This window comes from the organism of the source record quoted next, unplaced genomic scaffold (genome assembly GCF_019419815.1).
Source record: "Pyrus x bretschneideri cultivar Hongxiangsu unplaced genomic scaffold, Pyrus_bretschneideri_v1 Contig21, whole genome shotgun sequence".
In the NCBI taxonomy this organism is placed as follows: Eukaryota; Viridiplantae; Streptophyta; class Magnoliopsida; order Rosales; family Rosaceae; genus Pyrus; species Pyrus x bretschneideri.
In genome coordinates this window covers 3665382-3684778 of record NW_025999513.1, presented here as the reverse complement: position 1 = coordinate 3684778, position 19397 = coordinate 3665382, and the positions used below count along the sequence as shown (strand labels likewise).

Here is a 19397-nt window from a genome sequence, read left to right as displayed (position 1 = left end):
GATCAAACTCCATTGGCTTTGTACACCTCATTATATTACTATTAATATTTATATTTTTATAGTGTTGACATTAATTGTTTGATATTTTATGAGATTTATAATCCTATAAATTTAAAATCCCTCATTATAATACTATTAGAAACGGCTACAATAAAAAAATTCAAACATTTCAATTGAATAAATAGATGAAAACTATGTAACAATAAGAAATAATAAATGGCAAAATAATGTATCCATAGTGTTAAAAAAAATTGGTACATTTCACATATAACGAAGTGGTACATTAATGAAGAAGAATGGGTACATTATAAATAAATTAGGGTATAAATAAAAGATTAGAAAATTATGGGTGCAAAAAGAAATTAATAAATGGGTACAAATTAAAACTAAAAATAAAATACTACAAATTTAAAAAAAGATTGCATATTAAAAGGTACAAACTAAAAATATAAATATATGATACAAAGTTTAGCCATAAAACATAAATATACCATATGTAATTTTTCTAGCATTAATTAATTTTACAATGTCATGTGGCGGTAAACACATGGGCACAAATACAAATAAAACCTTAAAAAATATGGGCACAAAAAGAAATTAATATATGGGTACAAATTAAAACTGAAAAGAAAATTGGTACAAATTAAAAAGGGTTTGCAAATTAAAAATGAGTACAAACTAAAAATAAAAATATATGATAAAAAATTTAGCTATAAATATAAATATACTAGTTGTAACATTTTTAACACTAAATGAATATTTTTAGGTAAAAATATTTTATTATTGAAATAATTAATGATGTTATTAATACCGAAGGACCTTGATAAAAAATTGAAAAGAAATAAGGTTTTAATCAATGGAGTAGCAAAAGAAGGGATGAGAGCCTAATTTCTTTTAATTTTAATTACACCCTATTGTAAAAAGGAGCTCGAAATAACTTTAGTCATATATATATATATATATATATATACACACACACACAGATGATGCTAAAGAGATTAAATTTATAGACAAAATTTGCAATCTAAATAATAAGTCACCAATAAAAATGATAACGTTTAAAAACGGTTAAGTAATATACCAATCATCAACTTCCATATCATTTAGTTTTCAAAATTTTATCTACAAATTTAATTTCAGTAGCATTACCCAATAGATACATGTGTATTCATAAACATGGATGGCACTTGACCAACCAATCCATCTTATTAAACCCACTGAGATTGAAGGACTTGAAAGTAAAGAAAGGCGGGTTTCGTTGGTTAACTTAACGTAGACAAAGGATATAAACTTGGGTGTGTGCTATGATTACAGTTTGTTTGTGTATTTTTGTAGACAAGTTTTGTTCTGATTGGTGAGTGCCATCATGACTTTAAAGCCTAACCCTCTAATTTTTGCAGTTGAAATTATTATTTTAAGATTATACATACAGAGAAGCAAATTTTATTGCGAATGGCCATTATTTCTACGGGGCATCACTTCAAAATCGCTTTAATGTGGGATGGTTGTATTCGAAAACAAGCTACGAATGCTATTTTGTATGACTCTAGAGGCATTGCGTGCCCCGGAGTTTCTCTTTAATTTAATTCAAGCTTTTTTATTTCTCGAAAAAATATATCCTTGATGATTCTATATATTTTCTTGCCTTAAGTTAGTATTGTCTTTACGACTTTGGCCTTTAGTCCTATTGTTATAAAAAGCAGTAACTAATCCCACTTTGTTCTGATTTTGCTCCTAAAGAATGCTAAGGAGACGTGGTCTGAAAAAAATGATTTGACTAGCTTAATTTTGGTTTATATAGCTTGATTTTGGTCTGACTAGCTTAATTTTTCTCTTTTCGAATGTTGCTTGGTTTATGCATGTTTGTGGTTTAATGAAGTATGTGGTCGGATGAGATTTGTCTCTCGCATAACTCTCCTAGTCTTACTTGTCGGGCAAAGTTTGTTGCTTGGTCTTTTGCAATATACGTTTGTTATTAGTTTGAATTGTGCCTTTGTGGGACCTTTGTTAGGCTTGAGGCTCACAATCAAAATTAATCTAAGTCTGAGTGTGTCATTGTCCTTCTTGTTTAACATATTGTTTTCTTGGTTGTTTAGTTAATGTTTACTTGTGCTGCAAGTCACTTGTACTTCTTGGTTTAACAGGATTGGATCACAAATGGGTTAAGTTTGTACTAAGTTCTTTTCATGCCTTTTGATCAAGGACTTTCATTTATAACATCATATTTTTGTTTATAAAGTAGTTCAAGGTCATTCAAGTTAATTTCTTAGCTATCAGTTTAGGCCGACAACAAGGAAACAAGAGTAATTAGTTTGACAAGATTAATCATAACTAAAACTTGAACGAAAGTAGTTGGAAATGATATAAGGTTTAAAGGAGGATGCAGAAACTACAGATCTACTTTATGTAAGTACAAATAAAGGAGATTCAGGGCAAGATTGCAACCTTGGTGGGCAAGGTTCAATCTTCTTGTAGATGCCTCTCCTTGAATTTTATAGAGATTAAAGTCTTGGAAAATGAAATATAAACGAGGTTTACTAAAGGGATTGGTAGCAGAGCTTCTCAAAATGGACAAAAGAAAGCTTTCTATGTGGACCTGCGACTTGAAAAGGACAAGGGGTGAACAAACTAAAACTTTTCTAGTTTCGAGTGTAGGGGAAGTTGCTTGATTGATTTGTTGAGAGAGTCTTTATGCTTGTGCCCCTTGCTACTTTTATAGACTTCTTAGCCTGAGTGTCCAAGCCTTCCCTTTTGGTGATGGCTTCCAGAGCACGGTGAGTCATCATCTGCTTTGTTAATTACCTATCCATTCCATGGAAACGTGTTTTTTTTGCTAAGCATGAGCTGTCTTCTGTCACTTGTCACTTCTCACATAGGCTTGCTGCCTATTAATTGCCTAAAAAGGGTTATAAATTCATCATGGGTTGCCACCTGTCCCAGCCTAATTCTTCTCTCATTTTTTGCACGCCTGGGCCTTTAATTGCATTAAGCCTATGTTAAATATCCACCCAAATAGTATGAACAGTGAAATCAACAACAAGAACAGTTACAAGGTTGTCATATGGATACATTCTTCAGTGACTAATTCACTGATATGAAAATAATTCGCACAAACAAGTAAACCCCTAAATAACTACCACAAGTACACGCACACTAACACAAGCATCACCGGTACATATCTACTACAAAGACGGTAGACACAACATATTTATACCAGAGCATACGTAAAGTCCGCTACAAATTTTTAGGCTCTGCTTGGTATAGAGGATTGGAATTTGTAAGCTCTAAATTCATGGCATATTTAAGGTAGAAGAGAATGATTTTGATAAAACGCCAACATCACCAATATTGTTCCCAACTTAACCATTTATTACTAGGTGTGAAGTTTTATCATAAATTAGGGGTGAAATATTTCATATATAAGTTGTATATTATTTTGTTATAGTTTCAGATGTGGGACTTTATTCTCCATAAATTTTTCATTTTGATGGGACCAGAAGAGAATTAGACATGAAGAAAACTTCTCCTTTCTAACCCTATCATTTGGAAATGATTGAATTTGATAAGTTTTCTTCTCGAGTAATCCATCACCTACCTCAAATTGATCACAAATTTTTCATTTTTTCCTTCAAACATACCTTCATACTAGTATTTATACATTCAAATTTGCAATCCTATCCTTTATACCAAACAAGGCCTAAGAGTTTTGCCCCTTTTAACATGAGAAAAGACTTAATTAACTAACCATATAGTTTTAATTGTATTCAAACTTTTTACCTAGTTCCCTTTGCTTGAGACTCCCTTGAGAACAAGTCGAGCCCATCTCGACACACCTCAAATAACATTATGACAGTAAATAAATATATTACTTGTGACAAGAGCGTATTTTGTGACAAGAGAGATGGCTTGGCGAGCACTCAAGGTGGGCTCGAGGCGTATACTCTAAGGCCCCCTTAGCAATGAGAACTACACAGAAAAAGTGTCTTTGGGTAAATGTTCTCGGGAAAACTTGTAACAGCCACCTTGAAAGAAAATCGAAAATCGAAAAACTAAAACAAATAGGAATGTAGATGTTTCAAGTTTCAAGTAAATTAATCTTGTATTAAAACAAATGCTACCATCCACAATGTTCTGTACCAACTAATCAACTCCACATACACAAATGGACATAAATAATTAGTTTTGCAATACATGTCCTTAATTCCCAGTGAACCAGAGAGGTAATTTCTGGCACTGGAAAAATCTATTAAATGCTTAGATATCTAAATACTGTATTTACTATATAGATGGGACAAAAACCCTGAAACTTGATTTACAACTGAGAAACACCATCAAATCCATTAGCGTACCCATTTTTCTTTAAGCCATCTCCATTATTTCCTTCAATGTGGTAGTCATCGTCATCCATAAACCTCTTCCACAACCAATGTTGCTTCCACACCCTCTCTGTCATCTCTTCAATCGGGATGTTCTTCGTCTCCGGGAGCAGGAACAACACGAAGAAAGACATGATCAAGACCCACCCGGAGAAGAAGAGGAAGATGCCGTACTTGAAGTGGCAGAGCATCGAGAGGAAGCCCTGCGCTATAACGAAAGTAAAGAGCAAGTTGGTGCAGACAGTCACACTTTGCCCCGCTGAGCGGGTCTCGAGTGGGAATGTCTCACTTGGTATCAACCAACCTAGAGGCCCCCAAGACCAAGCGAACGCAGCAACATAAGTGCAAATCAGAACCACCACAAAGATTGCGAAGCCCTTGTGGAGGTCATCGGAGTGGTCCTTAACCTTGATCCCTAGTATTATGGCAATAGCCACTTGAGAGATGAACATTTGAACACCAGCTTGGAGTAAGAGCATGCGGCGGCCTACTTTGTCAACTGAGTAGATGGATACAACGGTGGACAGAACATTGACGGCTCCTGTGATAACAGCCGAGTAGAGGGAAGCATCGTTTCCAAACCCTAAAGTGTCGAACAGGACTGGCGCGTAAAACATTATGGCATTGATCCCAGTAAATTGTTGAAAGATCTGTAGGAAAAATCAGACAAAGAACACCATAAGCATACTAGTACTAATTGTATATATAATTTTTGGCATACTACAAAAAAAGCGTTGTTTCGATTGCTAACCTGCAAGGCTACTGCAATGATTAGTTGGGGACGATTCCTGCGCTTTATGAGATTTCTAAAGGGGTGCTTCACTTCTTTTGCTATGCGACTTGCCTCGACAAGATCCAAGAACTCTGGTTCGACATTTTCAGTGCCGCGGATCCTTTTAAGTACGGATTTTCCTTGGTCTAAGAGACCACGTTCTACGAGACTGTTAGGAGTTTCGACCACCAAGAGAGCTCCCAAGGTTAGGAGACCGGCAGGTAAACCAGCCAGCCCCAATGACACCCTCCAACCCCATCCTCCTGCGATCCTGTTATTCAAGCAATTCACCAACGGTCAGCAAATACAGCCAGAAAATTGTTAGGAGGCTAGCACAAAACGTTATTTGACTAAATTAAGCAGACAAAGCAAACCATTAACTAGACAGTTCTAGCCACGTTTGTAGATTTTTTTGTAACATCAGTGTGCATCCTATGATATTGACATGAATTTATAACCGAAAAAGAGGAGATTGGTGGATTCATCATTTGTAGTGAAATAAATATATAATAAATTAATTTAAGAAAATAATTTCTACACTCTTTTTCACCTCTACACTTTTATTTATTTCTGATCCATAATTCTCCTTCAATTTATTTAGTCTCAAATTAAAATTAAACATGACTGCTTAGGAGAAAAAATAAATAAATATGCGAAAATTAAACTCCTTTTATCATGTAGAACTTATTTACCTTTCAATTTCTACCTTATGAATGTTCCTATGTCTCCTCAAGACATCATAAGTTTGAAACTGAGGCACTGTGAATATGAATAAAAAAAATGCAATCAAGACTGAAACAATTTGGAAGCTGATCCACGTCTATTGTTCAAATTCATTGTTTAATAGAATAAAGCCGTCCCTCAAATAGGCATATGCTTATCTATCAATAGTTTTACCAGTCAATTAATTTATCAGTCACATATGATGGCCCAAATTGTTGACTTTGAGTGCTCGAAGCTAAATACTAAATTGTAAAACAGTCCTTTGGAAATATGCCATGCCAAAGAAAATTCATAAACCTTGAAAAATGCGACAGAAACATAAACATTAAGCATACGAGAGATTCTTCAATGTGTTTGAAAAATTTCTTTATGCATACATGTAACTTAAGGGGCACGGGTAATGTTACGGGTGGACTAGAAAAAAAAAAAAAAAAAGAACAAATTGGGAGCAGCTGACTTACTTGCTGGTGCCATAATTAACGAGGTTTGCAAATAGAATGCCTAGTGTGACATTAAGCTGGAACAATATGTTTAGCCCTCCGCGGATTCTTGTCGGTGCAATCTCCGAAAGAAACAATGGTACAGCCTGTAAAGTAACATCGAGGTTAAGTTAAAGATTGTTGAACAAGAGAAACAGATGTATATTTTCGGTAATTTATTTAGATAAAAACTTATTTGCAGCTAGACAATGTACACCAACATAGTTGTTCTCTATTTTGTCAATCAATAGTAAAGTTATTTAGTTGTGTTGACATAACAATTGAAACAAAGAGATGGCTTAGTCTTTTTTTTTTTTTTTGCATAGAGTAGGAAAAAAATAATACATAGTTTATAATCATCTCAAAGTATTAGACTCTTAAGTCAAGTTTTGAGATACATTAATATTATAGATGAGAATTGGTAAAATCAGGAAACAAATTAATAATTTATTATCAAACTCATTATCTAAAATATTAAAACTTAAAACTTCATACATTTACAAGTAAAAATACATACCGCAAAAGTACTATAAAGTTAATCAAATCTTAAATCGAAGTTTGAACATAGAACTTTTTATCACATGCATTGTGCTTTAAAAGGTATCTTTTTATATGCTTTTGGACCAACCTTTTGACCCTTGAAATTAAGGTCCTAGTAACTACAAAAGGATAAGATAAACAATTCGGATATGCACGCCGCATAATAATCATGTACAAGTTCAGAATTACATTGGAGTTCCACGGCTTCACGTTATTTCACAAACCAACATACAAGAAAGATGCACGACTTTTTGGAAAGAAAAAAAATTCGAAAAGCGACTAGAAGAAGTTGCAAAGAAATTGGGGTGAGGAAGCTCCAGTGGCCTCATCTGTTAACAAAAGAGAGGTCTCACCAGTCACCACACCACGTGTAGAAACGTCAAAACACAAGAATATATTTAAGATTTTTTAATCAAAATAGTCTTTGAGATTTACATAACATATCACTTTGATCCTTAAGATTTGAAATCAATAGAAGTAGTTCCTGAGATTGTCCATCATCAATTATTTTGGTAATTCCGTGCAAAATTATGTTAAATAATCAAAATGACAAATATACCCTCAATTTAATAAACTATAGGCCAAAATGATTTGACAAAAAACTAAGGGTATTTTGATCATTTTATTCTTATTTAATGGAGATTTTTCATAGAATAATCAAAATGATTGATGGTAGATAAATTCAGGAACCAGGGCGATGCGTTATGTAAATCTCAGAGACCATTTTGACTAAAGCACAAAAGAGTTGAAAAAACCTGGATGATTGTGACTTTACGAGAAAATGACTTAAAACAAACAAAAAGAAACTTCAAATTATTCAGACGCACAACATTTATACAGCCTCTAATACAATTAAGTAAAGTGTACTGCAAAGAAAAGTTAACTTTATTGCAAAAAAAGAAAAAGAAGAAACTCATGGACTCTAATTTGATCATAGGCATAACCTCTCTTCCAATCTAAGCGTTTAGAGACCAAAAGTGCCCCACAGGACGTCGGTGCATGAAATTTTTTATAAGGCAACAAAAGAATATTTTGATATGAGATATTTTGATAAAAGAAAATGAATTGAACAATTCATCTGTTGTGATTCATAAGTATAACAAGATGTGGTGTCCAAGTCACTAGTCAGTACACCTATAAAATTATTTTGATCATACTTCAAAATGATAGTAATTGGGATGGACCCAAATACGCTTTGGTGTCGGTATTGCAAGAGAGAGTGCCAAAGAACGCGTTTTAGCTTACACCACACTCTTATCTCCCACAGAAAGTATGAACCCTACAAAAATTTAATTGTATTTTGACATATTCTGTAACATTATAATAGTGGATAATCTAGATTTGGACATAAATATGTTAGCTAGATTAGTATGTCGTATTTTTTCATTCTTCGTAATTTAGATAAATTTAGTGTAAATAATCACTTGAATGAAAAAGCAACACATAATCCTACGTTTTTTGACAAAGACTATTCTATGATATCCAAATTTACGATACTAGAACGCATGCACACTGCCCAAGTTAAACTGGCCTAGCTCGGTCCGCAACAAGTTAGTATGTAAAAGTACATGAAATTAAAAAGAAGAAATTAGAATTGAACAGACCTGATTTGCGAACCCAACTCCACAACCAAGTGAGATCCTTCCAATGATGAGCATAGCGAGGTCTTGTGCTGCAGCATTGAGAATTGTGCCGCCAATGAAGAAAATCCCAGCAATCAGCATAGACGGCCTCCGCCCGAAGTTCCTGGTGGTGTAGGAAGCGGCGAATGTGGCAGTTAAGCCGGCTAGGTACAGCGACGACGTGAATAACTGCAGGCCCTGGTTGTCGTATTTGCAGTAGTTGCTGTTGATCCCCTGTTCTAGAGTCCTCCTGTACACAACCGGGAAAAACTTTTTCAAGAATGGGGACATCGATGTAACTCCACCTGCATCAAATTAAATTAAGTTCACCATTAGTTCAAATTTTTATTTATTTATTTTTTTAATATAACTTTTTTTGGAATCAAAATTTCGCTTTTAAATTTGTACAAACAATTTTGCCTAAAATTCAAGTAGAAAGTAACCACTCCCAATTCTCATTTGTCCGTAAAATTCATAAACAAATAATCCAAAATCATATGAAATTTGATAATTTTTTTGGGTAGAAAATGATGCTTTACTACCGTGACAAAAAAACAAAGATACCTATATACCTTGACACGGTTTAATTATCCCACTTCCCAACAACTAACAATTTAAATGCTATCATTTGTTAAAAAAAATTGGGATAAGTTTTAGATTTTAAAAAGGGAAAAGGTTCATTTAAATAGAAACTTTCTTCTGTGTTTTCAAAAGCATTGAGTAAAGAACATTTGTTTACTAAAAGAAAGAAACAAACATGGATAATTAAATAAATTAATTAAGTAGAATATCAATATTGAACATGTTGACTGAGGAGTTTTCTGGCATACTCCGAAGTATCTTGTATTCCGGAGTTTTAGCCGTTGGATCATGGTGAAATAACAATGACCAAGATCTAACGGAAGAAACCTTCGGAATATAGAATCTTTCATTGAAGCATCTAAAAGTTTTTCCCAGAACCCTAACCAAACAATGCCCACAGAGTTCATCTAGCGGAGTAGCTGAACCAACAAGATCTAAAGCTCTAACAGTGCGAAACTCAAATAGTGTACGTCTGTGTGAGTAGAGAGAGACGATTACCTGAAACACCGACATCGTAACCAAACATGAGTCCACCGGTAGCAGCCATTATACACGAGATGATGACGATGGGCGTGATCTTTGCCTCGAACTCACGCCCGTCCGGACCAGCTGAGAACCCTCCGCCGGCCATGACCGATATCGAAGAACACTTAATTCTAGTTCCTCACAATTTCTCAAAGCAAGAAGAAGAAGAAGAGAGACGTCAGGTGGTAATGGGAATTGAATTTTTGAGTAGCGAGAGGGTGTTTATATAGAGGATGGTGGCATGAAAGTAGCACGAGATTCGAATTCGATCGTGTAGTGGGAACCACCGTTGAGATTTTTCCGCGTGTTCCTCAGATTTGAAATGGACGGGTGGCCTTTACTGTTTTCTCTGGAAAAGTCTGTGGTCAACACAGACAATATTTTGTAATAAGTGGTCAAGCCTCCTGGATTAGGAGTGGGGGAATTAATTAATTACTTTGCAACTCTAATTTGAATGTTAATGGGGTTTGGTGAGCTAATTAATTCAATCCAGTTTAGGACTGGAGATCAAATAGGAAATTAATTTGGAAGCGTGAGTTTATTCGAACTGGACTGAAACTGAGTCTAGTAAAATTGATCATGATCTTTTTTGCACAATAATTGAATGTATAGTCAAGATGGCACATGCATAATTATGCTTTTTTAGGTCTAGTGCGTTGCACGTATTTCTTTGCTTTAGGGCACCTGAAAATTTCAATTATGCTTTTTAAAAATGAGAGAACTAATAAAAATTGACATAACCACCTGTTTAACGTTTTAAATTCTTACATCATTAACTCTTAATGAGTCTAACCGTCAAATTAATTTTTATTTTTTTAGTTGTACTTAGTTGATCCATTTTTATGCTTACGTAAATATTATATCAATGATGTGTAGATTAAGAGATGGTGTATGGACAAAATACAATAACTTTTAAGAAGATCCATTTCAACCTTCAAAATACGGCAATGGAGGGAGGGAGGGAGGGAGAGAGGGAGCATTAAATACTGGCAACAATTTGCTTCTACGCATGTAAGCAACAAAAATGGACCGCCCAATGTCCTGTAAAAAGATTATTATTAGTTTGATAATTTGATGAGCATATGATGATATTACAATCTGTAACTTTCAAGTTGCATTTATTTTGCCCTAAACAATAAAGGTACTAATTGTAATCTACCATTGATTTATCTACTCGAATTTATTTTGCCCAAACAAAAAAAATAATATAATACTAGTATGCATCAACATAGAATCTTTTTTTTATTTTTATTTTTTGGTTGGCTAAAATTTTCTTATCTGGATATACTTTTCAAATTTGTATTTCTTGATTGAATTGAAGTGTGAAAGGAAGTTGGTTCTGCAAGCAAGTTCTAATTTTACTTCTTTTCTATTTTCAAATGATTCTTTTGGTCAACTATAATAAAATTAGTTAATTAATTAAAAAATTGTCATTAATTTAGGTTATACATGAAGCAGCATTAACATAAAATCTAAAATCAAGAGGTCGACATGCCATCGTAATCCATCATAATCTTTCAAAGGCATAGTTGGTCCATATCAATATGTTGTCAATACCACATGCGTTCAAAAACTAAGGAAACATAAATCTTGTGTCATTGTGCTATTCAAGTTAGAACCCAAGTTGGAAGTGGCACATGAACCTTTACCTAGAGGACATAAGATAAGATACGCATACCGGATATCTTGTGGTCCAATAGATTGATGAACTTTATTCTGTCACAGACTTAAGTTGCACTAGCTACATACATGTTAATAACACGGTCTTATTCCTCGTACCCAAATTGCAAATCAATTGAATATGTTGAGTACGCTAATTTTAGGGATCCAGGGCAAAAACTAAATTAGGCCTTGGCACTATAAAATTTTCATAATACCAAAATGTGATGCAGTCATCATCTTCAATATGTCAGTTCTTTTTGTTTCACTCTCACCTTCACATCCGAAGATGGTTATTTTTCGACTGCCAAGATCGGTGGGCAATCATGCAATAGAAGGAAAGGAGGCTATTATCATCTAATAGGATTGGATTATTGATTACTCAGTGCTCCATAAGAAGTAGAACCCGAGAGCACTTGACACAAATTACTAGCTCTTTAACACTGAACTGCTCATACATTAATGTTAATCATCTTTTTTTTTTTTTTTTTAATTTGTAGGAACTCTATCTAAGATAAATTTTTGTGAGAACCAAAAGCTTTATCTATCTTCTAAGTATTACCTTAACCAAATTAAGCATTTAAACAATGAAGTATGCTAAGCACATGTAAGTGACTTATAGCTTAGTTGGTTAAATGTATTTGTCCATCTACTCAAGGTTCTGTCTATCATTGGTTAAAAAAATAGGTATGCTAAGTACGTAAATTATTAAGTAATGAGCGTCCTACTTAAGCCATTCCAAATTGCATGGCAATTAACAATGAAGGAGATTATTTGGCTTCTTGCTGAAGATATTCATAATTTCTTGTCCGCTTTTAAGTTAATAAATTCATAATATCTAATAAGAAGAAAGATTGAACTTAAGCAATAATAGCGCACTTAAACAAACTAATAAACAATTATTTTGCGCACTAATCAATAAAGTATTCCCACTGAAAGCCTTAGTGTACGTAGGACCCCAAAAGTACATCTCTAAATAATAATTTTATTTGGTATCTAGTCATCTTTAAATGTCATATAGTTTTTTCTATTAATAAATTTCAGCAACCCGAGTGGAACGGTAGGAAGAAACGAAATCATTCTGATCTTGCGATGACGCAACATAGATACATCCAGGACTAACAAGTGCAACCATTCACAACTAATATATAAATATCAGGCCCCTTAAGGAAGATATCTCCATTCTATTAAAAAAATAAAAATTAGTTATGGGATCCGTTTCGTATTGAATTTTCACGATCTGAACTGTCCATTATATAAACATTGATTCATAAATTATCCTTGTAAAAATTTAATTTAAGCTAAAACTATTTGCCTATTTAACTAGCACAAAAATTTCAATGTTTTTCTTGGCACAAATTTGTTAATTTTTTGGACTCAATTAAATGCCTCAAATATTTCTGATTTGGCTAATATTTTGTAATGATAATATATGAAGTGCAAATAAACTTTTCTTTCTTCAATGCCCAATAGAAGACTTGTATTATCCACTTCCTCAATTTCTTTAAAAAAATTAAACTACAAAAAGAAATTCGTATTTATATATATATATATATATATATATTTTTTTTTTTTTCTATCCCCACCATCCAAATCTCAATGCTTATTGGCGTGTTTAGAATATTTTTCTATCCCCTCTCTCCATGGAAAATTAGATAATCATATCTTACTGATAGATCAAACACAATTAGCCGATGTGCGGCTGTTGTTTCCTATGTTCGTGTGATGACGTTCACATGTAGCATCTAAAACATGTGATGGTACGTAGTTTGAGAAAAACAGAGTCTACAACGGAAGGTGGTCTGACCAAGAAAGAAAAACAAGACAATTGAAGAACAACATTTAACCTCCAGGTGACTCTGATCATAGTCACCTGTTTTTGTTTGTTTTCTTTGTTAATTATTTAGCCATCGCATGCTGGAAAACTCTCATTCCAACACTTGCTCTAATCGAGTTAACCATAGAAGGAAGGAGGAATGAAATCTCCCCGTATAACAAACTCACTAACCAACCTATTGAGCTTGACCAATCCAAATCACTTATAAGCTAACCACTTACAAGCTAACGCCTGTCATTAGATTTCTTCCTTTAGAAAGGGAAGATAGCTACTACTTTCTCTAGGTTTACAAATTTGGTTTAAAGTCAAATAACAGATACTCAAGCCTTAATTAGCTAATAAAGAAGTCAGATAATTTTCTTTGACTAAACCTTTGCAACTCGCCTTTTGCGCTAATTTTTGTCCTTCAGATTTTCTATACGGATAATGCTTGTTCTTGATAACATTACATCTTAGAGAAAATAGAAAATAGATTAAATACAATAGTTTAGAAAGAAAATTCAACTGACCTATAACAAGGTTAGAATTTCACAACCAAGAATCAATTAATGCATGATAAGTTAATAGATTAGGGTTTCTTTTTTTTTTTTTTGTTTCATTAGAGCTCTTTAAGGCATGATAAGTTAGTTACGGTAAATTTCATTTTGTTCTCCAAACAAAAACCATCCATCAAAGTTTCAAAAGAAGGCCAAAAAATGACGGGGGATGATGACCTCTGCAAAAACGCGTAAAGGCTGATGTATACTTTGGAGACACCAAAGTGGACCGTCTCTATTAATGGGATGCCCAAAACCATGTAAAACTCAAGCATTTGGTTTCGGATTTGGAGTCAAGACTTTTGTTTTGTTTTGGATAAGGATAAGGATAAAAACAAACAAATACATGGCATTATTCACGAGACAATCATCAAACTTAAGAAGGCTTTGTACGGATGAATGTCGGCAGCCCAAAGTTTGGGAAATATATACGCGTGACTTTCTTGCTTTCACAAAGCTAATTAAAAGCAGTGCAATTTGAACAAAAAAGTGGATAGACGTAAAAGGAGTCTTCAGGTAGAACGTAGAACAAATATTAGGCAGTTTTTGTGGTGTTACAACTGCCGCTCGTGTTCGTAATCAATTACAGCAAGCCTGGAATTATGACTTTGTTATTCAAAAGCAACAATATTCTTCCATGTCACTGCACCATCCATTTCAAGTTACCATCGTCTTTTCAATTTTTTCCTATAAAAGTGTCAGCATTATACAACAAACAGCCTTATTTGTTATAATTATCTTGGAGAAATTAGTTGAAATTCAGTTGGTGATGTCATTATAATCAATGATACATATATCTCACAAATGTGGACTTATCAGGGTATTATATTTTCTTTTATTTTTTTCAAACGACAGAAGATTTAAAGCAGATTCAAAATAGTACATCGTGAGCTAAGACTTTAATGAAATCCTAACCCATCAGAAGAAAACTCAACTGCCCAAAAAAAAAAAAAAATCTCTAAAAAGATTGACACAAACAACAGTAATGATAATGTGATATAAAAAATAACAATTGAACACAAGCTTTCTACACCAACTAGAAAGCATGCAAACATCTGAAAATCAACCAACACTTCCGAGTCCGTTATATCAAACTTGAAAATGTTGGTAACCCGCGGCTAACGCATGAACTTGGGTCCCACCTCTAGTTAGGTTTCTTTTATTCAGGACAAGTTAAAGAAGACATGGCATTAGCCAACTTCGATAGAGTAATGTGCTCCTCACTCTGTATCCAAGTTCGCATTTTCCTTCCTGCAGTTTAAATTGATTTAGTGGTAGATTATCATTTGAATTAAGAAAGAATTATGACAGTTATTGACCCCCAGAAATTTATTAATGGGTTGGTATTAGCGAACTAATGAACATCCGTGGAGAATAGCCATGAGACAAGATTGTGAGGGGAGAATACGGGATGCAAGCTTGCGGCATTTTTTTTTTAATTTTTTTTAGAAAACTTCGACAGCACGAGAGAAATTTATTGATATGAAAAAAGAAGTTACACCTAGTCAAGGGAGAACATAAACCTTATCCCTCATAGAGCAAGAAAAACAAAATACAAGACAAAGATTGGGTGGACATAGACCCAAACCCCTCTATGAACCTAAAAGGTAAGAACCTGCAAGACAAGCTGTAAAACTAAAAGTTTGTGGCATATATACTAGAAAACTTTGGAAAGATAAGATATTACTGACAAGCTTGTATATATTCTTTTATCTCACGCTGGATATTGTTTGTGTTGCTGTTCGCTTAAAACTCATAGTTTTGATTGTGTACTTGATTGTCACCTTTGTTTAATTCAGGCAAGTTTAACTACATTAATCTTATTATAGATAGTGTGGTAACAACTTAACAACTTAATAATTTTAATGTAATAAAAGTAGTCTTCGGACATATCTATTTCCGGACATATATATCCCTTTTCCCGACATTATAGGCATGTTGTAACAGTTGACGACTTTAACCCTCGGATCATCATATTGCTAGGAAATATGGCCCTTCTAACAATACACCGCATAGACTCGATCAACTTTCAATGCAACAAACTTGCCTGTGCGAGACCAAAATCAACCACGTATAATGCTCTGGCACTGACTAAATCATCCGTTTTCTCCGTAGTTCACTTCTTGTTACCTTGAGGTCATCTAGTATATAAACCCTTCTCTAGTACAAACTTTTCATATATTTTACCGAGCTATTCAAAACCTTTTCATGAGGTCGTTGAGTAATTAAAAATCTTCACTTCAATCAAATCAGATAGTGATAATTAAGGTTCAGCAAATAAGTTTTAAGTAATCAATTGTGAAGCCGAAGCCATGGCCGGTGGTGGATTTGGAGCCTCATCAGGAGGCGGAGACTTCGAAGCGAAGATCACGCCCCTTGTGATCATTTCGTGCATAATGGCTGCTAGCGGAGGCCTCATGTTCGGTTATGATGTTGGCATTTCAGGTACACATACGTGACTCAAGAGTTCCATCTAATGCACACTTGCACAATTAACTATTAACGTGTATTCTTAAAAATGATTAGAGCTTATTGATAATTAATTTTGTTGAATTCGATATATATGGTTATATAATGCAGGGGGTGTTACATCCATGCCCCATTTCCAAAAGAAATTCTTCCCGGTTGTGTATAGGAAGACTCAAGAATCTGGACTAGAGAGCAACTACTGCAAATATGATAATCAAGGCTTGCAGTTGTTCACATCTTCATTGTACCTGGCTGCTTTAATATCAACCTTTTTTGCGTCGTACACTACCAGATCGCTAGGTCGAAAGCTAACTATGTTGATTGCCGGGATATTTTTCATAGTCGGAACAGTTTTTAATGCTGCAGCTATTAACCTTCTCATGCTTATCATTGGGAGGATCTTGCTTGGTTGTGGAGTTGGTTTTGCTAACCAGGTGCAAAACATGAAATCTTAATCTCATCTTTTTTTTTTTTTTTTTTTTTTTAAATAAATAAATAAATTATTTTTTGTTTATAAACTGCCTACTTGTCGAGTGTTGATTATTCTGTGTATCTACCTTTTCCTATTACATGTCTTGAACACTATAATTATTGATCAATGTAATATATTTACAGGCAGTTCCGCTCTTCCTTTCGGAAATTGCACCGACAAGAATTCGAGGGGCACTTAACATCCTCTTCCAACTCAATATCACCATTGGCATTCTTTTTGCAAACCTTATCAATTATGGAACTAACAAGTAAGCCAGCCCAATCTTGCCTAGCTAATTCAAAGGACAATACCTGAACCAACAAATTTTAGTGTAGTAATATTTTCCAATCACTTGAATATAATTATTATTTTGGGTTACCATACATGCACAGAATTACAGGAGGATATGGATGGAGAGTGTCATTGGGTTTGGCTGGGATTCCAGCAGGTTTGCTAACCTTGGGGTCTCTCATTGTGGTAGATACTCCTAACAGTTTGATTGAACGAGGTAAGTTGGAGGAAGGAAAAGCAGTTCTTAGAAGGATTCGCGGTGTTGACAATGTGGATCCAGAATTCTTAGAGATTGTTGAGGCAAGTCGGGTGGCTAAAGAAGTGAAGAATCCCTTCCAAAATCTCCTTAAGCGTAGGAACAGGCCACAACTGGTCATTGCTGTTATGATGCAGGTGTTCCAACAATTCACTGGCATCAATGCAGTCATGTTCTACGCCCCGGTTTTATTCCAGACCTTGGGTTTTAAAAGTGATGCTTCCCTCTACTCTGCGGTAATAACAGGAGCTGTCAACGTGCTATCAACCGTTGTATCAATCTACTTTGTTGACAAAGCTGGTCGCCGCATTCTCTTATTAGAAGCCGGTGTCCAGATGTTCCTTTCTCAATTGGTGGTTGCAATAGTTATGGGACTCAGAGTCCAAGAACACTCTAACAACCTTACTCCAGGCTTGGCAATCCTTGTAGTGGTTATGGTTTGTAGCTTTGTGTCTTCCTTTGCATGGTCTTGGGGACCTCTTGGGTGGTTGATCCCTAGTGAGACATTCCCGCTGGAGGCTCGCTCAGCCGGCCAGAGTGTGGCTGTGTGCATCAACATGCTCTTCACCTTTATTATAGCACAAGCCTTCCTCTCGATGCTTTGCCATATGAAGTTTGGCATTTTCTTGTTCTTCTGTGCTTGGGTCCTTGTCATGACAATCTTTGTCGTGTTCTTAATTCCTGAGACCAAGGGGGTCCCGATCGAAGAGATGTCTGAAAGAGTCTGGAAACAACATTGGTTCTGGAAGGGATTCATGGATGACTTTGAAGATGGTGCCAAGGCATATGCTTAAACTACGTTAATTGCCTCCTATATTGACCTGCCTGGAGCTATATGAGATTTTACAAGATTCCGGACTCTGAGGCTTCCAAGTTCTTCTTTTAATTCTACCAGCTTCACAACACGAGCTCTCTCTGCATGCCAAATAATTGTTTAATTAATTTTTTGAGAGGTCTTATTTGAGCTTTCTAAAATGTATTGTTGGAATTCCCTTTTGGATTGTATTCTTTCAATGTCTTTTCAAAAGTACTTTTCTTTTGCATTTTTCGTTTATCAATTTAGTCAGGTGGAACCCTTTTCCCCTTCAGTTTAGGTGCTCTTCTTACTTTTTAATTTTGTATGTAATTAATGGTTTGAATCCAAACCGAAACCGTTGAAACCGCACCGAATTGAACCGAACTGAACTAAACGATTTGATTTCATTTCGGTTTTGGCTTCAAAACTACACCAAATCGAACCGCAAAAATTTCAGTTTCGGTCTCACTCTAAACTGCACCGAGCCGAACTGTGCCCAACCCTAATGGTGCTTGGAAGAGTGGTTCCGGTCGTGCTAGCTAGGCCTGGCAAATGGGTCGTGTCTGTCGTGTTGGTGTCGTTTTCGTGTAATACCTGTTATCTTAACGGGTCGTGTCGTGTCATACCCTTTATCTTAACGGTTCTTTAACGTCGGGTCACTTTACCCAACGGGTAAAGTGACCCGATCCATTATGACCCGCTATGACCCGTTAAGAAAAATGTATTTTTTCTTCTTCTTAAATTTGCACATACCACACATTGCCACATAAATATTACTTCAAAATATTAAAACACATTTGTCATTTAAGTACTACATCTACACTTGAACATAAGAGTAATAAACAAACATTCATACACTACTAATTTATTACAAAATATTAAATGTGCAAGGATATGCAAAATGAAAGATTTTTTGTTTTCAAAGTTGTGAAACCTTTCTCAAAAGTTTAAACCTTGCCAATGGAACTCAAAGCTTGCATGTTATTCCTTTTACAAAATCCTCAATTTTCATCGATCATCATGACATAAGATTTTGTGGTATCCACTAGTGTAAATATTTTAAATTGAAGATCGTATTCATTCATTGTATTCATATAGGGTCAAGGAGTGTAGCTGTACAAAATCATCAAAATCAGAGTTAAAATAATCGTTAAATCATGATTTTTCGTTGAAAACAGTTGAAAAGTTTTGTTCCGTTGCTTGATCTTTGAATGTTTGTTTTTTGTAATTTTTGGCATATGCGATCTCGAAGTATATACAAACATGTTTGACGGTTGGATCGTTGAAACTAGTTTCGTAGAATGCGTATCCCATCAAAACAATAGATTCACTAACACTTGAGAGTTTGTTTATACTTTCATTAAGTACAACATAAGATTTTGTGGTATCCACTAGTGTAAATATTTTAAATTTAAGATCAAGTCGATTCATTGTATTCGTTTAGAGTCAAGGAGTGTAGCTG

General features: G+C 34.7%; 2 protein-coding genes across 2 annotated transcripts; one reads left to right on the top strand and one right to left on the bottom strand.

The window, feature by feature from the left end:
• Positions 1-4080: 4080 nt before the first annotated feature.
• LOC103956618 (sugar transport protein 13) lies at positions 4081-9778 on the bottom strand. Its single transcript, XM_009368644.3, has 5 exons — positions 9593-9778; positions 8495-8817; positions 6333-6457; positions 5128-5419; positions 4081-5026 (listed from the first exon to the last, which is right to left on the bottom strand). Exons 1-5 carry the CDS (start codon positions 9723-9725, stop codon positions 4313-4315), a joined length of 1587 nt encoding a protein of 528 aa, XP_009366919.2. The 5' UTR covers positions 9726-9778; the 3' UTR covers positions 4081-4312.
• Positions 9779-15848: 6070 nt separating this feature from the next.
• On the top strand, positions 15849-18139 carry LOC103956657 (sugar transport protein 13-like). The gene is made up of 4 exons (XM_009368678.3): positions 15849-16096; positions 16232-16554; positions 16736-16860; positions 16985-18139. The coding sequence occupies exons 1-4, from the start codon at positions 15964-15966 to the stop codon at positions 17931-17933; spliced, it is 1530 nt and encodes a 509-aa protein (XP_009366953.2). The 5' UTR covers positions 15849-15963; the 3' UTR covers positions 17934-18139.
• Positions 18140-19397: the final 1258 nt, after the last annotated feature.

What these genes read in the sequence shown, in the direction of transcription:
- LOC103956657 (XM_009368678.3), top strand. Translation starts at nt 15,964, where the DNA reads ATGGCCGGTGGTGGATTTGGAGCCTCATCAGGAGGCGGAGACTTCGAA. An exon ending in GAGTTGGTTTTGCTAACCAG is followed by an intron (nt 16,555 to 16,735) that starts GTGCAAAACATG and finishes ATATATTTACAG; the next exon opens with GCAGTTCCGCTCTTCCTTTC. An exon ending in ATCAATTATGGAACTAACAA is followed by an intron (nt 16,861 to 16,984) that starts GTAAGCCAGCCC and finishes ATACATGCACAG; the next exon opens with AATTACAGGAGGATATGGAT.
- LOC103956618 (XM_009368644.3), bottom strand. Translation starts at nt 9,725, where the DNA reads ATGGCCGGCGGAGGGTTCTCAGCTGGTCCGGACGGGCGTGAGTTCGAG. An exon ending in TTACGATGTCGGTGTTTCAG is followed by an intron (nt 8,818 to 9,592) that starts GTAATCGTCTCT and finishes AATTTGATGCAG; the next exon opens with GTGGAGTTACATCGATGTCC. An exon ending in TCATTGCAGTAGCCTTGCAG is followed by an intron (nt 5,027 to 5,127) that starts GTTAGCAATCGA and finishes TTTTTCCTACAG; the next exon opens with ATCTTTCAACAATTTACTGG.